At 46.7% G+C, this 16,376-nt stretch overlaps 6 protein-coding genes and 1 non-coding gene across 17 annotated transcripts; 5 read left to right on the top strand and 2 right to left on the bottom strand.

Annotated features, from left to right (window-relative positions):
- The first annotated feature begins 98 nt into the window (after positions 1 to 98).
- Positions 99 to 2,371, top strand: CG10859 (uncharacterized protein). Of its 2 annotated transcripts, none has more exons than NM_135807.3 (2): positions 99 to 1,889; positions 1,954 to 2,371. In NM_135807.3, exons 1-2 carry the CDS (start codon positions 342 to 344, stop codon positions 2,287 to 2,289), a joined length of 1,884 nt encoding a protein of 627 aa, NP_609651.1. In that variant the 5' UTR covers positions 99 to 341; the 3' UTR covers positions 2,290 to 2,371. The 2 variants fall into 2 exon arrangements, with proteins under 2 accessions (NP_609651.1, NP_001285898.1); NM_001298969.1 differs by having other exon boundaries at positions 319 to 1,889.
- Positions 2,372 to 2,578: 207 nt separating this feature from the next.
- CG16957 (uncharacterized protein) lies at positions 2,579 to 3,403 on the top strand. 2 transcript variants are annotated; one of them, NM_135806.2, is made up of 1 exon: positions 2,579 to 3,403. In NM_135806.2, the coding sequence occupies exon 1, from the start codon at positions 2,662 to 2,664 to the stop codon at positions 3,238 to 3,240; it is 579 nt and encodes a 192-aa protein (NP_609650.1). In that variant the 5' UTR covers positions 2,579 to 2,661; the 3' UTR covers positions 3,241 to 3,403. The 2 variants fall into 2 exon arrangements, with proteins under 2 accessions (NP_609650.1, NP_001285897.1); NM_001298968.1 differs by having other exon boundaries at positions 2,579 to 3,356.
- Positions 3,404 to 3,631: 228 nt separating this feature from the next.
- RpL24 (Ribosomal protein L24) lies at positions 3,632 to 5,076 on the top strand. Of its 3 annotated transcripts, none has more exons than NM_001298967.1 (3): positions 3,632 to 3,707; positions 3,823 to 3,898; positions 3,964 to 4,640. In NM_001298967.1, exons 1-3 carry the CDS (start codon positions 3,703 to 3,705, stop codon positions 4,348 to 4,350), a joined length of 468 nt encoding a protein of 155 aa, NP_001285896.1. In that variant the 5' UTR covers positions 3,632 to 3,702; the 3' UTR covers positions 4,351 to 4,640. The 3 variants fall into 3 exon arrangements, with proteins under 3 accessions (NP_001285896.1, NP_001285895.1, NP_609649.1); NM_001298966.1 differs by having other exon boundaries at positions 3,671 to 3,707; positions 3,964 to 5,076; NM_135805.4 differs by having other exon boundaries at positions 3,671 to 3,707.
- Positions 4,804 to 11,192, bottom strand: CG7099 (uncharacterized protein). The gene is made up of 7 exons (NM_135804.3): positions 11,043 to 11,192; positions 10,432 to 10,984; positions 9,642 to 10,377; positions 8,548 to 9,567; positions 7,490 to 8,491; positions 6,064 to 7,430; positions 4,804 to 5,998 (listed from the first exon to the last, which is right to left on the bottom strand). The coding sequence occupies exons 1-7, from the start codon at positions 11,125 to 11,127 to the stop codon at positions 5,041 to 5,043; spliced, it is 5,721 nt and encodes a 1,906-aa protein (NP_609648.1). The 5' UTR covers positions 11,128 to 11,192; the 3' UTR covers positions 4,804 to 5,040.
- Positions 11,193 to 11,450: 258 nt separating this feature from the next.
- Positions 11,451 to 12,915, top strand: Ing5 (Inhibitor of growth family member 5). 2 transcript variants are annotated; one of them, NM_165042.3, is made up of 5 exons: positions 11,451 to 11,586; positions 11,650 to 12,006; positions 12,073 to 12,233; positions 12,506 to 12,664; positions 12,727 to 12,915. In NM_165042.3, the coding sequence occupies exons 1-5, from the start codon at positions 11,550 to 11,552 to the stop codon at positions 12,826 to 12,828; spliced, it is 816 nt and encodes a 271-aa protein (NP_723814.1). In that variant the 5' UTR covers positions 11,451 to 11,549; the 3' UTR covers positions 12,829 to 12,915. The 2 variants fall into 2 exon arrangements, with proteins under 2 accessions (NP_723814.1, NP_609647.1); NM_135803.4 differs by having other exon boundaries at positions 12,073 to 12,275.
- Positions 12,916 to 13,091: 176 nt separating this feature from the next.
- Positions 13,092 to 16,111, bottom strand: loqs (loquacious). Of its 6 annotated transcripts, none has more exons than NM_001038814.3 (5): positions 15,976 to 16,111; positions 15,099 to 15,867; positions 14,741 to 15,026; positions 13,969 to 14,236; positions 13,092 to 13,779 (listed from the first exon to the last, which is right to left on the bottom strand). In NM_001038814.3, the coding sequence occupies exons 2-4, from the start codon at positions 15,821 to 15,823 to the stop codon at positions 14,096 to 14,098; spliced, it is 1,152 nt and encodes a 383-aa protein (NP_001033903.1). In that variant the 5' UTR covers positions 15,824 to 15,867; positions 15,976 to 16,111; the 3' UTR covers positions 13,092 to 13,779; positions 13,969 to 14,095. The 6 variants fall into 6 exon arrangements, with proteins under 6 accessions (NP_001033903.1, NP_609646.1, NP_001285894.1 ...); NM_135802.4 differs by having other exon boundaries at positions 13,969 to 14,106; NM_001298965.1 differs by having other exon boundaries at positions 13,092 to 13,776; positions 13,969 to 14,106.
- On the top strand, positions 13,360 to 13,941 carry asRNA:CR44599 (antisense RNA:CR44599). Its single transcript, NR_124233.1, has one exon.
- Positions 16,112 to 16,376: the final 265 nt, after the last annotated feature.

Below are 16,376 nucleotides of genomic sequence, written 5' to 3'. Positions count from 1 at the left end.
TTTAATTTTATATTGTAGACTATATTTCTTAATAGTATTTAGTTACAAGCTTTGAAAGTGTACATATATTTAAAATACACGTTATCCATGACTAATAAGTCAGATATAAAAGTATATCTCTACCCACGGTTTCATTCAATTTCATAGATTTGTTCAAGAAGCAAACACGTTAAAATTACTTCGTTTTTTATCCAGTGACATTATTTAAGCCCTAATACCTACAATCGTTCCAAAAAGTAGCACTCAGGGATAATCACTATCTTCCCAATTCTTATGATATCTGTTATATAAAAAAAAATTATATATATTTGATATATATATTATATATATAGTCGATTGCAATGGGAACCTTGGGCAATCAGTTCATCCTCTCGCGGGAGCGTCGCCGGTTCGGGAGGCAGTGCCTCTTCACAGACCGCAACGAGATGATCCTCAGTGTGCAGCCGAGTGGACGGTTGCGCCTCAAGTACATACTGCGCAATCCGATCAACGAACGGACCCAGCTGAGCGAACAGTATGCAGCATCTTCAGTGTTGACACACAACGTGACCCTGGATTCCCATGGCTTGAATCACTACGAAGGCGGCTGGAACGTCAAGGAGGTGAACATTATGGACGAGGAGTCCACAATGCGCTATCGCAAAAAAGTCGAGCGTGATGACTCCTGGGGCATCGAGGTGAACCAATTGATGCACGCCGCAATGGACATCAGTTCGGCCAACAATGCTGTCAACATCTACGAGGACTTCTTTGTGGATCTACCGGAGGATTTGGGCCGCGGCATCAGCATGAAGATCGCTGCCAGGGGTACCCATGTCTTTCATGATCTGTGGATCCCATCGCGTAGGCTGATGACGTGCGAATGGCTAAACAACGATCCCAATCAGTTTCTCCTGTTCTATTCCAATCGAATGAGCCTGACACCGGACTACACAAAACAGCTAAACACGCTGCCCGATTTTGGCAACGATAATCCGCATGCATTCTACATTTGGAACTTGGATGATGCCACCCGACCGGCTGCCCATTACGATTCTAGGAGAGTCGTACGGGTTGCCAAGGTGTGCCTGCGGGATGAGAGCTACATGGTGGGTGGACTACAGGAGGGTCAGGTCGGCTTCTGGCTAACCGAGAACCAGGGTGGTCCCAAGAGCATGTGTCCCCTGGAGGCGTGTCATCGCGAGGCCACAACGGCCATCTGCTGGGTGCACTCGAAACTCAACACTGAGTTTTACTCAGGATCACTGGATGGGTCCATCAAGTACTGGGATACCCGGGATCTTCTTATGCCGGTTCATGAGGTGCTGGCCGAACCGGACCCCCAGACAGTTCAAAATCGCCAGGATGCACATGGCGTAACTTTTCTCGAGTTCGAGTACACCATACCAGTGCGCTTCATATTCTGCACCGATATGGGTTACTTGTTCGTAGGCAATCGCAAGGGCACCACTCCGCAGGATACTATCGTTGCTGCCTATCAACTTTTTGCCGGTCCCATTCGCTGTGTAATGCGTAATCCGTTCTTTGTAAAGAACTTCTTGGTGGTGGGCGATTGGCGGGTGCGGATCTGGTCGGAGGAAGTAAAGAACTGCCCCAGTACCTTCTACTTCCGCCGGCCAAATCAGTTGCTGAGCGGTGCCTGGAGCACGGGACGCTGCTCGCTGTTCTGCATCGGAGACAACATGGGCAACTTGGAGTTTTGGGACCTGCTGATGTCTCACAAACGACCGATTCTCACCATCAAATACAAGTACGCCGTTACCCATCTGGTGTTCAAGCCGGATGGAACAATGCTAACCGTGAGCCTGGCCAACGGCGATTGCCTGATGCTCCGCCTGGAGGAGGGTATGCGAAGTGCCACCAACAAGGAGAAGTCTCTCATGATGTCGGTGAGTGATGATTATCATCTCTTCCAGATCCCAATGTTTTCTAATGTATTTCCTGAAAGTTCAGATGTTTGAACGGGAGATACAGCGCTGCAAACTTCTGGAGGCTCGCGAGGAAGAGATCAAGTTGAAGAAGCGCCTGACCACCATCTTCTTGGAGGAGGAACGCAAGTCCAGGGAAAAGCTGGAGGCCAAGAAGAAGAAGGGTCAGGCCAAGAAGGAGATGGAGCCGAAGGTTGAGGACGAGGCGACCATATTCCTCAGGATGATCGAGAGCGATTCGGAATTCAGCAAGGCTCTTCTGGAGTTCAACGAAGCAATGGAAAATGTCGCCATACAGCGTTCCAAGCGCACATTCGCCATGGAGCGCACTGTATTCGAAATGCATCAGCCCATTCCTTGATTTCCTTGTTATAACTTGACCAGCATTTTCTTACAATATTGTATAACCCATTTATGCATTTCAATAAAGCAATTTAAATAATAAGTTTCAATAGCTATACTACAATTAAAGAGTGTAATATAATCGATGTGGATGTTCCACAAGTTTCAAGGTATCGCAAAAGGGGTAATGCGATTAGCTGAGTAAAAGGTATCCGGTATCGGTATCGAATCCCCTGATTTATTGGTGTTTACTTAAATTTTCAGAAAAAGAAGGCCTAACTGAATACTTCAATCAATTAACAAAGGGCAGTCAGTACAAGGCAGTCGTTAGGGGAGTTTGCATACAATTTTTCACTTCATTCATTCACACTCTGGAATTGAAAGCACCAGGATGGCTGAGAGCTCCAAGGGCATGGAACACACCACCAGCTGGTACTGCAAACTTTACAATTCCCTTAAGGAAACACCCATCGATGTCACCCTTTTGATCATGTCGATCGTCGTGTTCCTCAAGTTGGGATTTTTTGCGCGTCGTCTGAGCCGCGAGGAACCAGACTTCAGTGATGATAATAATCAGGAAGTGGATCTTCCGCCACTGCGGAAGGACTTTACGGTTCGGGAACTTCGGGAATATGACGGCACACGGGCGGACGGTCGCATCCTAGTGGCCATCCTTTTCAACATCTACGATGTCTCGCGATCCGTTCACTATTACGGACGAAATGGCGTTAATCCAAACTATGCCGGTCGGGATATTTCGAGGATTTTGATCAATTCACCAGAGGACTTGAAGGACAGCGAGGATTTTGATGATTTGAGCGACCTCTCACGCAACCAAATGAACACATTACGAGAGTGGGAACAGCGGTACAAGATGAAGTACCCATTTGTTGGAAAGCTCAAGGAGAAACTACAAATCAATGAAGAGGAGGATTTTGAGCTGCAGCAAGCGGATCCGCTGGTGGACTAAATATGACTTTCGTTTCAAATTAGGCGCGAAATCGATCCAATAAGAGTAGCTTCCATTGTAAATGACTTAAAATTTTAATTTGTCTGTTCCAAAATTGCGAAAAACGTAAATAGATTAAAAAAAAAGAGAAAAGTACAGAAAAGTTGCATACAATTTTAAAATTCAATTTCTCTTAGTTCTTAATTGAAAGTTTTGGGGTTTTTCCATTGCAATAATTTGTATATTGTTTTGTATTATGTGTGTATTATAGCACACACAACAAATAAAAATACAAAAAGAATAACCTTAATATTTTAATTTTTCAATTCTGTGCGCCTAACAGCGCGCAGTTAACAGCACGCCTTCGGCACGTGGTGGTATTTTTTAGGTTTTTTCGTCTGCCCGTGGCAGCCACACTAATTTGGCTCAGCTTTTCGTTTCCACTTCCGTTTTCTTTTCTTTTCGTGTTTCTACGCCAGCAAGATGAAGTACGTTAATGAAAAGCGTTGAAATGCTCGGTTAATTGTGGTATTCGGCATTGTCTAACCCCATTTCGGCAATAGTAAACAGTGCCCCTGCTAATGAGAGTGTTTGTATTTACAGAATTGGCTTGTGCGCATTCAGCGGGTACAAAATCTACCCCGGTCATGGCAAGACCATGGTCAAGATCGATGGCAAGGTGAGTTTCCGGCGAAGATGCTCTAGCGATGGAGGATGGCTAATGAACTTTGATTACGCTTTCAGTCGTTCACCTTCCTGGACAAGAAGTGCGAGCGCTCCTACCTGATGAAGCGCAATCCCCGCAAGGTTACGTGGACCGTGCTGTACCGCCGGAAGCACCGCAAGGGAATCGAGGAGGAGGCCTCCAAGAAGCGCACCCGCCGCACCCAGAAGTTCCAGCGCGCCATCGTCGGTGCCTCGCTGGCCGAGATTCTGGCCAAGCGTAACATGAAGCCCGAGGTGCGCAAGGCGCAGCGCGACCAGGCCATCAAGGTGGCCAAGGAGCAGAAGCGTGCCGTCAAGGCCGCCAAGAAGGCTGCTGCCCCCGCTCCCGCTAAGAAGTCGGCGCCCAAGCAGAAGGCCGCCAAGGTCACGCAGAAGGCTGCTCCCCGCGTCGGAGGCAAGCGGTAAACACCTTTCGCCGGTAGTGATGTGCTAAAGTTAGTCCAGGATTTAAGGAACCACTCGTGAATTGAAAATTAAACAAACGCCGCGAATGCGAATTCGTGGTGACCAAAAAAAAAACTGTCGCGTGTTCTTTCTATCAAGCTTGGCTTACAGTGTGGAAGCTACACAAGAAAGGAATATCATATTGTGTACGTCATGAATCATCAACTTAACTTTAACCATCAGTTTTGACCAGATGACAGAGTTTTAAATTGTCATGTTTATTAAAAGGCAAATATATACCTTCGAACCATAGCTGCGGTTTAAGCCTAGACTTTTATTATTATCCGGAAAATATAACCAATTGAATATCCGAAGTTAGACTGAGAGTATAAAAATCGCATAAAAATGTTTGCAGTTGCCAAAATCCTATTGAAAATCCTAAAATAGCAGATTAAACCACAACAACTTCACTATCAGTTAGTTAACTTACGTTTATTTATGAACGTATAAAAAACTATGTAAAATGAATAGGTTGGACAGGATAAAAAAATAATTGATAAACGAACTGAAGACTTCAGTTTATAGAAAAAAAGAAACTAACAATCGTAATCAGAGACAAAACGAAATCAATGGAATTTGATCTTACAATCTAAGAAAAGTCATTGAATTAGTGCAACCTAAACTACTAACAGGGAAAACCTCTGCCGAATCCTAAATAAACTCAGTGCTGTACTTTTTTAGGCCAATAAAGTTGGTGAGCCTGCCTATTGCATTGCCATGCACTTGAACATAGGTCTGCATGGGATCGTAGAGCTCCGTGACTGGCTGCTCATCGCCGTCTTCATGCTCATCATCCAGCAGTGATTCCACATGCACTTTGTGAGGTCGCATCTCCATGAGTTGTATACAACCCAAATCGTGCAGAAGCTCCAGCAGGAACATGACGTCCACCGGCACCAAGTGCAGGAACCTCAGAAACAAACTGTGCACGGTGCAGCCGACGCGAGCGATGCACTCGCTGAGAACGGCGCCCAGCCAGCGATCGAGGACGCGTCGATTGAGGGATGCATTCACCCGGATCCAAGGCTGTGGTCGCATGGCAATCGCATCCCGTGTAGCTTCCAGCGTTGCATTGGCCACTTCAAGGGATGGTTCTTTTCGTGTAATCCTCTTTGGCCGCTTGGAAGCAGATCCGCCCGGCTCGTCGCTCTCACTCTCTGTGCTCAGTTGCTCCATGAGTTTCACCCGCTTTTCTGGAACGGAGCTAGACGTCTCCTGAGCCTCCAGCTTGCGCTTGTGACCAACGACGGCTTGGAGTGTTCCAGGTGCCGCCGCCACCATGGGCTGCACTTTTTCCCGCTCCAATCTCTTGATGTGGAACGTGTGCACCACCCAATTTCGGATGTGGTTTTTATGAACGTACATGACACTAACAATGCCCACTCGCTTGATAAGATTGTGGTCAGCCAATAGATGCAATGTTTCCAACAGGAAGTCTCCCAGGGGAAATATCTTCCGCAACTCCAGGCCCTTCACCCCGAGTGTATGCTTCTCAATGTGGTAGAGTATGTCCTCCATGTGGCGGATGGCACGATCGTCATATCCACTCTCCTGCAGTTTCGGCCGAAGGCTTTCAAAGCTGTTCTCCGTGTATTGCCAATAGGTAGTTCTGTGAGTAAACCAAACGAAGTGGTTAGTGATAATAAGCCGGAAAAGTTTCTAGTTAAGACTTACTTAAGGACCTTATCGAGCACTGAAGTACGCAGGCTGTCTATTGTTTGTTTGCCCTCTGGCTGCTCCACAACCTTAATTCCAATGGTGGGCAAATGAACAACAAACACATCCTGCGCTCGGGCACGCTCCTCCTTGTTGAGAGCGGGTTCGTACTCCTGAACGCGTTCCGTCTCCCATGCATGTGGCTCGTCATCAAGCAGCTCGGCACAAATGGAACGCCAGTCGGTGAGCTTGTGCTGGGTTCGCTCCGCTAGCGTCTTACCCAAGTCCTTCAGCTCCATCGCTTGTTGCTTTTCTCGCCAGAACGCCTCCAGTTGTTGGGCAAACGGCAGGAGATTCGCGTTGGTCACTGTTAGTGGTGTGCCCGCTGGATGCGATTCCAGCACGAACTGCTGCGATGGCAAAGCATCGGCCACCAGTTGCCGGAGAATGGGTCGTTGCTCGTGGGCAATCCGCTCGACGGCGTTCAAATAGTTGCCACTCCGCATAATGCAATTGGTGAATGGACAATCAAATTGCTCCAAACGCGACTGACTTATAGTGATGGCCTCGCCCAAGGCATCTAACGCACAGAAGAAATGCATAGCACGCAACTGCAGCTTGGAGAGCTGGTTGTAAGCACTGGTAGGCAGGCGAAAGCTCAGGTTGGCCGGATGGAAGAGCACACGCGACGCCTGGCGTCCACTGCACTCGCCCTCCAACCGCTTAGAGTACTCTGTTTGCGGCGCATTGTCAAATATGCAGCTGTAATGATCCAAAATTCGATCCGAGTTGCAACCACTCTGCCTGCCCACGGTTGTTGTGTCCACGGTCAGGATATTCGTGGGCAACTGGAGTGAAAGACTCAGCCTGTTTTCCGACAACCACTCGCCCATCACCAGTAGTTGGCCAAAATGCGGTGAGGATAGCTGCTGCTCCTGGTCTGCCCGCAACTTCTGGTCCAAAGCAAAGAAGCAGTCGTAGAGGAAGTGCGTCAGCTTGGTGTAGATCAAACGGTACTTGTACTTTGAGCTTAGCAAGTGGCCCGGTCCGGAGATTTGTCGGCTGGCCGCCGATTGAATGTTTCGCCTCTTCACCGCTACTAGCAATGAATCTGCGCGCGCTTTGTTGAATGCTGAGTTAAGCACTTCCTCGGAGAAGTGCTTGTAGATCTCGAAAGTCTGCAGGTTCAGCAGCGTCTTGTCCTTGGCACAGCATATGTTGCTATGCAGCACGCCATGAGCTACAGCCACTTGAAGATCCGTCTCCGAAGCGGGGTCCTGGAAGAGCAGTTGCTGCTCCTCGTGCGCCGATCGACACTCCCGTAGTTGGCTACCAAAGGCCTCCAGGGTGTCGGGCAGCAAAAACTGGCGACTAACTGAACCTTGCTGGATATAAAGAAAGATATAAGTGTATGTACAACAGTTGCTACTTCTATTTAACTTACAGATTTTGCTATCATACGCTGCAGTTTGGCCATCATGAGGGCAAAGTGAGTCATCAGCGCGTTTTGAAAATCGGTCTTGTTGGGATAGTCCCGCTTCAGCTGGCTAAGAAATCGTTCGTTGTATACCGTGTTGAACTGTGGCTGCGTTTGCATAGCGTAGATCCAGCTGGGAACGTCCGGTATGTCGCGCTTCATCTTCACCATAAACTGAACACGGCGAACGCAGGCCTGAGTTGTCTTGTTGCAGATTCCCAGCCAGCGGCGAATCAAATCGCGACAGACGACGGCCAAGTCGCACAAGGCCAAGGTCATTGTGGGTGCATCAATAAACATGTAGACTGCCCGGCCCATCTTAAGCAAACGATCCTCCTCTGGCGCCCATTTGACGCGCAATGTTCGCATATTCCGCAGGGCATCCCGATCAATATCGTCTCGAGGGCCGGATGACTTCTTTAAAGTTTTGCCGGTAGATAGCTCGCGTGCTTTACGCACCGCTAGTCGGGGTCCAATCTTCAGGCGCGTAATTACTGCCCGCTTCCGGACTGTCCTCTTGGCCTTTTCCCTTGCTGCATTCGACTTACCACCATTCTGACGCTGCACCCACGACCAGTGGCGGAACTGGTGGGCAAACAAATGGGAGCTCAGTCCAGCGGCACCCAGGTGATCACCAGGAACTGTCCCATTGTCAAGCTCAACGGCCTGATCGAACTCCACCGTTGGCTGGAAGACTAGGACCTTCAAACGCGCCGGCAGAATTCTCTGCGTGCTCAACGATTTGCGGTATCCCAGTTTCGTGTAAATGCAGATGTGCTGCAACTTGGCCCAATAGTTACCCAGTTGCTCCACGCTGGAGAACTCAAAGTTAAGCTTCGTATACGAGCGATCGGCGCTCACTTGCATGTAGTTGTGCTCAGTGCTGGAAGTTGTGTCCAGCAAGCTGGTTCGCTGATTCAGGAATACCCAGCGGTGCAGGGAGTCACGACCTAACTTTTGCTCGCTCACCTAAATACGAATAATTATAATATGTGGACTTAAAGCAAAGGAATAGTGTTGCCCACCTGGATCAGACCCATATTGTTGAGCAGTCGCAGAGTGCCCACATAAATCTGCTGCAGTTTCAGGCGTGGCACAATGGTCTCCAGCTTCAGCTGGGAAAGCAGATAGTGCTGACGGATGGGATGCTGAAGCTGTAGACGCAAATCGTCGTTGGCTTCGCGCTCAATGCGGCAAATGCGCATAAAGAGCGAGAGCGGCATTCGGTCCATGGCATCCATGAAGTAAAGCCAGCCAGATGGTTTGTCCACGTAGCGCGGTAGCGGCGGTATAAAGGTGCGCCAGCCTATATCCTCAGTGTAGGGCTGAACCTTTGTTTCATCAGCCTGCCACTCGTCAAAGAACTGGCGCGGCTGCAGTGCCGGTTCCGACTTCTGCCACTGCTGCACAAGCTCGGCGGACATGGGCAGGGGCTTCTGTTCCGGCGACAGCTCGTGGTGCAAATAGTAGAGAAACTCGTGCAGTGTCCTAGCCAAAAGAAGTTTGGGTGCCTGCGTCTTGAACACCGCATTTGAACGCTCTGGCGCCAGTTTTCGACGAGCGAGTACCTCCTTGCGCTCTTTGGGTGCCATCTGTGATGGCCGCTTCATGCGCTCCTCGGTGATCAAGTGGAAGTTACTCTTTAGCTTGACAATCTCGCGTTTCATGACCGCGTGGTCAAGCCCGATCTTTGGATGCGTGGCGAAACGGTAGACACGAACTCGCTGATTGTAGTGCAGTGTGATCTCGAACACGTTTATAATATTTTCCTCAACCATTGGACGCAGCAGGCGCATCAACGAGCGGCGACATAGGCTGTCCTTAAAGCCGGCCTGCCGCTCCGTTTCCTGGACGGATCTTAAGACGCGGGGCAGGGACACCAAACAATTCTGGTCGATCTGGCGCACAATCATTTTCTGGCGGTTAATTTGGCGCTGCGTTTGATTGGCGGCTCTGGTCTTCTTAATTTTGAACGCTATGGGTCGGGCATTCGTCACGATCTCGGGCAAGTCCTTCAGCAGGACATCAGTGCTTTCGGTAATATTCTAGATAATAATATAGAAATACTAGGATAAACGCTTTTTCCTTATATAATATATATATATATATATATACTTACCGGCTCATCCTTACACCTAATCTCCAGTGCCTTTTTCTTGATCTCGTCTTCTTTTGAAAGGTCCCCCAAATGTCCTACGGCCACAAAGCGGAACTGCCGGCTCTTTCCCACCTGCTCCGAGTACTCTTTGACCAGGCCGTGCTTTTTCACTCGCTTCACAAAGTGTCGCATGTAGGTGGCGTTGATACCCGTGTAGTGGCACAACTCGTTGCTATTAAGACCACGTTTACCGAATCTCGCCACTGCGCGGAAAACTTCCTCCTCCGGAGGCATATCAAGAAAGCAGTGGCCCAGATCCAAGAACTCGGATACCTGATTATCCTCGCTGTCGTCGTTCTTGTACAGGTCCTTCAGTTGCATATCCGGATTGCGCAGCTGTATCACTGTCACCTTGCGTGTGGTTGCTTTGGACTGCTTTCCCGACTTTGTCAGTGGCGCAACGGGCCTTTCAACTTGCTTAGTCTCGAAGAACTTACGAAAGGAGTGGGTCACCAGCAATTTCTTTGTCTTAAAATTGGTAGGACGGCCTAGAAGATCGGTTATTTCGGTGACGGGCACTTGGCGGCTTGGCGTCCGCATTATTCCCAAGTATAGTTTTTCAAGATTTTCCTGAGAGTGGTTCTTGTAGATGCGGTAAAAGCGCGGTAGCATCAGCAGCGAAGAGACCAAGATGCGTCCCTTGTTAATTTCGTTATAGTTTTGGGCAATAATCAACTGCAGATTTATCAACTTGTTTCTGTAAGGAATGTAATTTTAAATATTAAATATAAGTATAGTTCATAAAACTCACTTGATATAGAAGAGAATCCCTGTGTCCTTGCTGTAGTTTATAAGCGACCAAGGGCCTGCGGTGGTGTGTCCGCTGTACCGAGACCGTCCGATGGCCTCCAGAAAGATGTAGTTGGGCAGTGGCAGATTCTTGGGCATCAGGAGGCTTTCGGGCGTGAGTGCTGTCTCCCGCAGCTCTTGGGAGGCCACCACTACGAGCCTGCCCGCCCACTGTTCCGTTGCTTGAGCGGCATTAAGAGAATGCAGATCGCTGGAAGGGATCAGCTTACGTGTCTTGAAGTCGTTGCAATTACCCTTAATGTCGCCCTCTTGCACATAGGCGGCCGGGAACAACATGTACGGACACTGCTCGGGCACCACGGGCAATCCCAGCTGCTCGTCGATGTCGTTGAGGCGATCATAGTAGGGCATTAGTGGTCTTTCCGCCGGCAGTTCAAAGAACTCGATCTTGTGAGGCGGCGTGCGTAGCAGCAAGGTCCACGTCTGTTCCCGGATGCGGTCAGGCAGCGGAGAGGGGAAAAACTCCAGTCGCCTGGCCAGAAGATCCCAGAGATCTAAAAGCATAAACAAATAACTTGGAGTTGATGTGTGGAGGGCATGGAAATCTCTTACAGGGCAATGTCACTCCCTCCAGACCCTCCAGAGCTACCTCATCGTAGATGGCATTAATCCAGGATCCTCCGGAACTGGCGCTCATTTTTCAAAACTTAATTTACCTTTAAAATGAGCTATCAAAACAAATTAGTGTTTTTGATTGTGATTATACTAGATGTAGAGTTGCCAACCATCATAAAGTTGTAACCACACTTAAAAACAGCTGTTGCGCAGTCGTAACTAAAAGTTTTTCAAAGATTTAGCAAATAACTACCACAAAATCCGATCCGAAATCTACTTAATGTAAATATTTTATTTTTTCTTTTAATTTTTAAATTTAAGCACTGCCCAATTGTTTTGGGTTATGCTTTTAACCACTGTAAAGTAATCGATAACTTTAAAAAGCGAGCTGTCATCCCTAAATATCCCATGTACAACAATACAGCTGTTGCTATCGTAAACAGACGCTGGAATTTAGCTTACACACTCCATATTCTTTGTTAAATCCGATATTTGACACCGAAAATGTCATCGGCTATATACCTAGAGAACTATTTAGACGGTAAGAAGATTCTTAAGCATGGAAAACACTCGAAAACATATATTATTCACGATTTACAAACAGGATTGGAAAGTCTGCCAACGGAGCTGGAGAGAAATTTTAAGCTGATGCGAAAATTAGACGATCGAGCACAAACAGCGATGAAGAGCATCGATAGCCATGCCAAGGACTTTATGCGCAAGCTGGGCGAGAACGGGGCCATGAGCGAGGATGAGAGGAGGGAGCGCCAGGAGGATATCAAGGCACTGTTCGGAAAGGCCAAGGAGTACAGCGACGACAAGGTGCAGCTGGCCATTCAGACCTACGAACTAGTGGACAAGCAGATACGGCGACTGGACAACGATTTAGCACGCTTCGAGGGTGAGATTCAGGAGAAGGCCTCATCCACGCGTGCCAAATCCGAGGAAGTGGTGGCCAAGAGTAAGACTGTTCCAAAGTATCTATTCTTCCACAAGCTGACCCCTTCCTTTGATTCCATTTGTACAGAAGGTCGCAAAAAAACCAAGGACAGCAAGACGACGGGCAAAAAGAAAAAGTCCGCATCCTCGGATGAGGAAACTGGGCGCGGCAACAACCAATCTAACGCCAATTCCAGTGTCAATTCGAGCAGCAATGCCGGGCAAGGTAGCAAAAAGAAAAAGTCCAAGGTAAATCAAGAAAAAGAAACTCGCAAGGGGGGCGCTCAAAAGGTAAACCATCCACATTCTCATCTATACATTGTTAGAACTTTAGTATGTTTACTGTTTCCCAGTTTTCATTGACCCTAAATAGAATACTCTTTACTTTTATAGATTATCCCCATAGAAATCCTGCATTATCCACTGTTTTCCATATCGTTTGCATTTTCACTTATGTACATGCACGCCTCCACTATCGTCGAAACCCCATTCTTACTCATTTTGCTAACATACCCATTTAGAAAACCGTCGAGGTTGATGACTCTGAGAAGGAATCGTGCCACACGGCCGCCACTCATCCCAGCGACGTTATGGACATGCCCGTCGATCCCAATGAGCCCACATATTGCCTATGCCACCAGGTGTCCTATGGAGAGATGATTGGCTGCGACAATCCCGACGTGAGTATTCGATTTTGATGTACTCTGTGGTCAGTTCTAGATCTTTCACTCTACCATTTTAGTGTCCCATCGAGTGGTTTCACTTCGCTTGTGTTGGCCTCACCACAAAGCCAAAGGGCAAGTGGTTCTGTCCCAAGTGTACGCAGGACAGAAAGAAGAAATAGATGCAATCCTTTATGATTACTTAGAATACTACTTTAGATTAAGCACAAAATTACCTATTTAAATAAAGCCACGGCTACTATAACTTCAGTATTATATTTGTCAATTTATTTCCTAACTAATTTGTAGTTAAATAATTCCATATCATAAAAGATGTTTTCACAGAATATTTCTAAAGTTGGATTGATTAATTTCAATTCATCAATGCCCTTTAATTCGGAGTTTACAAAGTTTTTCAGCCCAAGGAAAAGAAAACTGCAAAAGTAGCGATTACCAAATACCGATTATATTCATAAGCCTTTTTCCTTCGCAAACTAGCACGTAGTCTACCTTAAACCTAGTTTTATCTGCCGTTTTACGTTTTTCAGAATTTGAAAGCGACTAGAAGATTCCAATATCGATTACACGCTTGTCTGTATTTGCAAGCGTACATACATTCATCGGTAAGTGTAGTACATATATGAACATTTACATATGCAGTTAACAAATACAACTGCCTAATCAAAGGAATCGGTGGAAAAGAAACAAAATATATATATATATATATGTAACATCGCCACTGCATTGAGCCAAAAAGTGGAAAGAAAAGCAATTAGACTGGTGCATTAGTTATCCCGTATCCACTCGGTAATCGCTCTCATCAAATACTCGTGATCGTGGTCGTGGTGTGCGTTCAGATTTTGCTATTCAGTTGGCTGCACCCCCTACTTCTTGGTCATGATCTTCAAGTACTCGAGGGCATTCTGGGCGGCATGCCGCTGGGCATCGGCAGCTGTTGGTCCGCTGCCGTGGCAAACGCCAACGGGCAGCGTGGACAGTTGAACCAGGCACTGGAACTGGCCAGAGAAGGTCTTCTCCTCTATGTCCACATAGGTCACCTCGAACTGGTTCTCCGTGGCGATTTCGCCCAGCAGCTTGATGTAATCAATCTTGTTGTTCTTCAAGCAAGTCTTCTGAAAAAAATACAAATGGAGTCGAATTAGCAGAGTCAAATTAAACTTTGAACTTTCAAGCAAGAACACTATTATTATAAGGATTGTGAGGGGTTAAGGCAAATATGTACTTTCGAAAGCAGGTTTTGAATGTTGGAAATATGTTTGTGATCGTTTTTGAATAAAAAGCGTTATTGGATTGAAATTTACCTGTAACTTAAGCAGTTTTTTGCCCGTTGCATTTTTTAGGGTCTTATGGAACTGGGATACTTTGTTACTGTGCTGCGTGGTCAGTGTCGGCACAGAGATATCTTTCAATTCACCATAATAATTTTCACTACTGCGGGGCTGTAAATAAGAGCGCAAAGTTTTTGGTTTCTTTTCTCCATTGCATTTCGCACACATTTGAAATCACACACGCCAATGGTGAGTTGAAACATATCACTTTTGTGTGGAAAAGGTGCTTTACAGATTCGTTCTTTAAAACAATCACCATGCCAAGGAACAATATGAAAAATGAAAAATGAAATAAGCCAATATAAACCATAAATAAAACCAGAAATATAAATAAGGTGTAAGCATTATGTTAATTATATGTATAATTATGTCAAAAACATTAGTTATAAAAACAAGGACAATAAAAAATATCAGATAGCACACTATAAAAGGGATGCTATAGTACTAAAACTCTAGCTAGATACATAATTTAAAAGATTATAGGGATATTTACAACTGAGGATTACTCTAAACGTTCTACATTACATTTGAGAAGGGATAGAGGACAAACGTATTAAATAATATATAACATTTATGACATATATTTGATAAAATCAATTTTTAAAATTTTATAAACTAAAGCATGGGACTGCATTCAAAATAATTGCACTAAAAATATTAGAAAATTGCTTGTGGGTTAGATCTTGATGAACTCAAAATCTTTAGAGACTTGCTCGTAACGATCGATGTCTTGAATGATACTCACTTCGCCCTCCAACTCGCCGCAGATGCTGTCGCTGATTTTGCCCGAATCGATGGGAGTCTCCTGCAGACGCATCCACATGCGGTGGGCGGCCAAGCGCTTGGCTATCTTCTTGCTTTTGCCCTTGCCCATCTCGCGGTAGTTGAGTATCGAGCAGGCGATCGTAAAGAGCCGCTCGTGGGGAAGACCCACTTCCGTTTCCGTTTCGTACGACGGCGGTGGCCATCGCCGTTGCATGCACATTTCCTGCAACCAGCCAATCGGATTACCAACGGTCTTGTCGCTGGCACTGCAAGGACATAATACAATAAATTGGATATCTTAGAATCATATCTTAGACATCAATAGAATAAAAACTCACTCTCCTCCGCCTGTGGCATTGGCATTGCCGTCTCCTCCGCTTCCGGCGACCGTGAGCCCAGTCACCGACGGACCAGCGGAGCTGCTAGGCGATTCCGGCAGCTGCGCGCCGATCAGCTTGTCGATGAGCGCACGGGCCGCCGCATGCTTGGCCTCCTTCTTCGATCGTCCTGCCCCCATGGCCGTGAAGGGCGTATCCTTGTCTTTAAAGGACACGCGAAACCGGAAGGTCGGCTCATGTATGGCGCCCTCGATCTGGACAAGTTCATAGCCGGGAGTAATTCCTCGTCGGCTTAGCAGCTCTTGCAGAATGCTGACGGGCGTCTTCATGGCCAGTCCATTGGCGTCCGTTTCGCTGACGAACTTTAAGGCCTCGTCGCTGGGCAATATTACGCCCATAAGGCCGACTCCACCTTGTAAGCCCGATCCGCCCGCCAAGGCAGGATCACCAACATCTGACAGCTGCAGCTGACCTGGCTGAGACAGCTGCGCAACCTGGGCGGATATCTTCTCCTTCTTGAGCTTCACATGGCGCTGCCCCAGCGGAGCACCCTTCACCGGACTACCACTGACGGCATTTCCATTGCCCAGGCCGACAAGGTTATTATAGTGCCGCCGTGGAGCAAATCCCGTCTGGACAGGATTGGGGGACGCCTGCTGCGGCTGGATGTGGAGGTTCTGTAGCTGCTGCGGCAAGCTGGAGCCGTGGAAATTCTCCTGGTCCATGGTGTTCTTGTTTTGCACGGTTTTCGGGAGGATTCGGTGTGTATCTGTTTAAAATTTCGGGGTAATTGTTGTTTGAAAAATCGATACATCACCGACGAATAGCGGGCGAAAAGTCCAGTTGACACTCTCGCCGAAATTCGGGGAGTACTCACGTTTGAATCGCGGTTTTAACTGTTTTTTATTTAATAATAATTTATTAATGGTTAGTTAATAATTCATTCTTAAATAAAAAATACAGCAAAATCCAGACGCACACACGAATTGTATGTATTTTACTGATATTTGTGGTTGCCAGACTTTTTTTGGATTGCCTACTTATTACACCCCCTACTCGTAGAGTAAATATGTTGAAATAAATGTATGTAACAGGTACAGAACATTTTTTTGTACAAATATATAATAAAATAGACCATGAATACTAATTTAACTCAAAAAAAAAAAAGAACAAAAATAATTTTTAATTTCTCCTGGCATGATCGTAAGTTTGTTTAAAAGTTTTATCGATAAGATATCAGAATGTAATCGAAATAGTTGAAGTGAGCGCCATATTTGA

This window comes from Drosophila melanogaster, chromosome 2L, assembly GCF_000001215.4.
Source record: "Drosophila melanogaster chromosome 2L".
Classification (NCBI taxonomy): domain Eukaryota; kingdom Metazoa; phylum Arthropoda; class Insecta; order Diptera; family Drosophilidae; genus Drosophila; species Drosophila melanogaster.
This window is presented reverse-complemented; position numbering and strand designations above follow the sequence as displayed.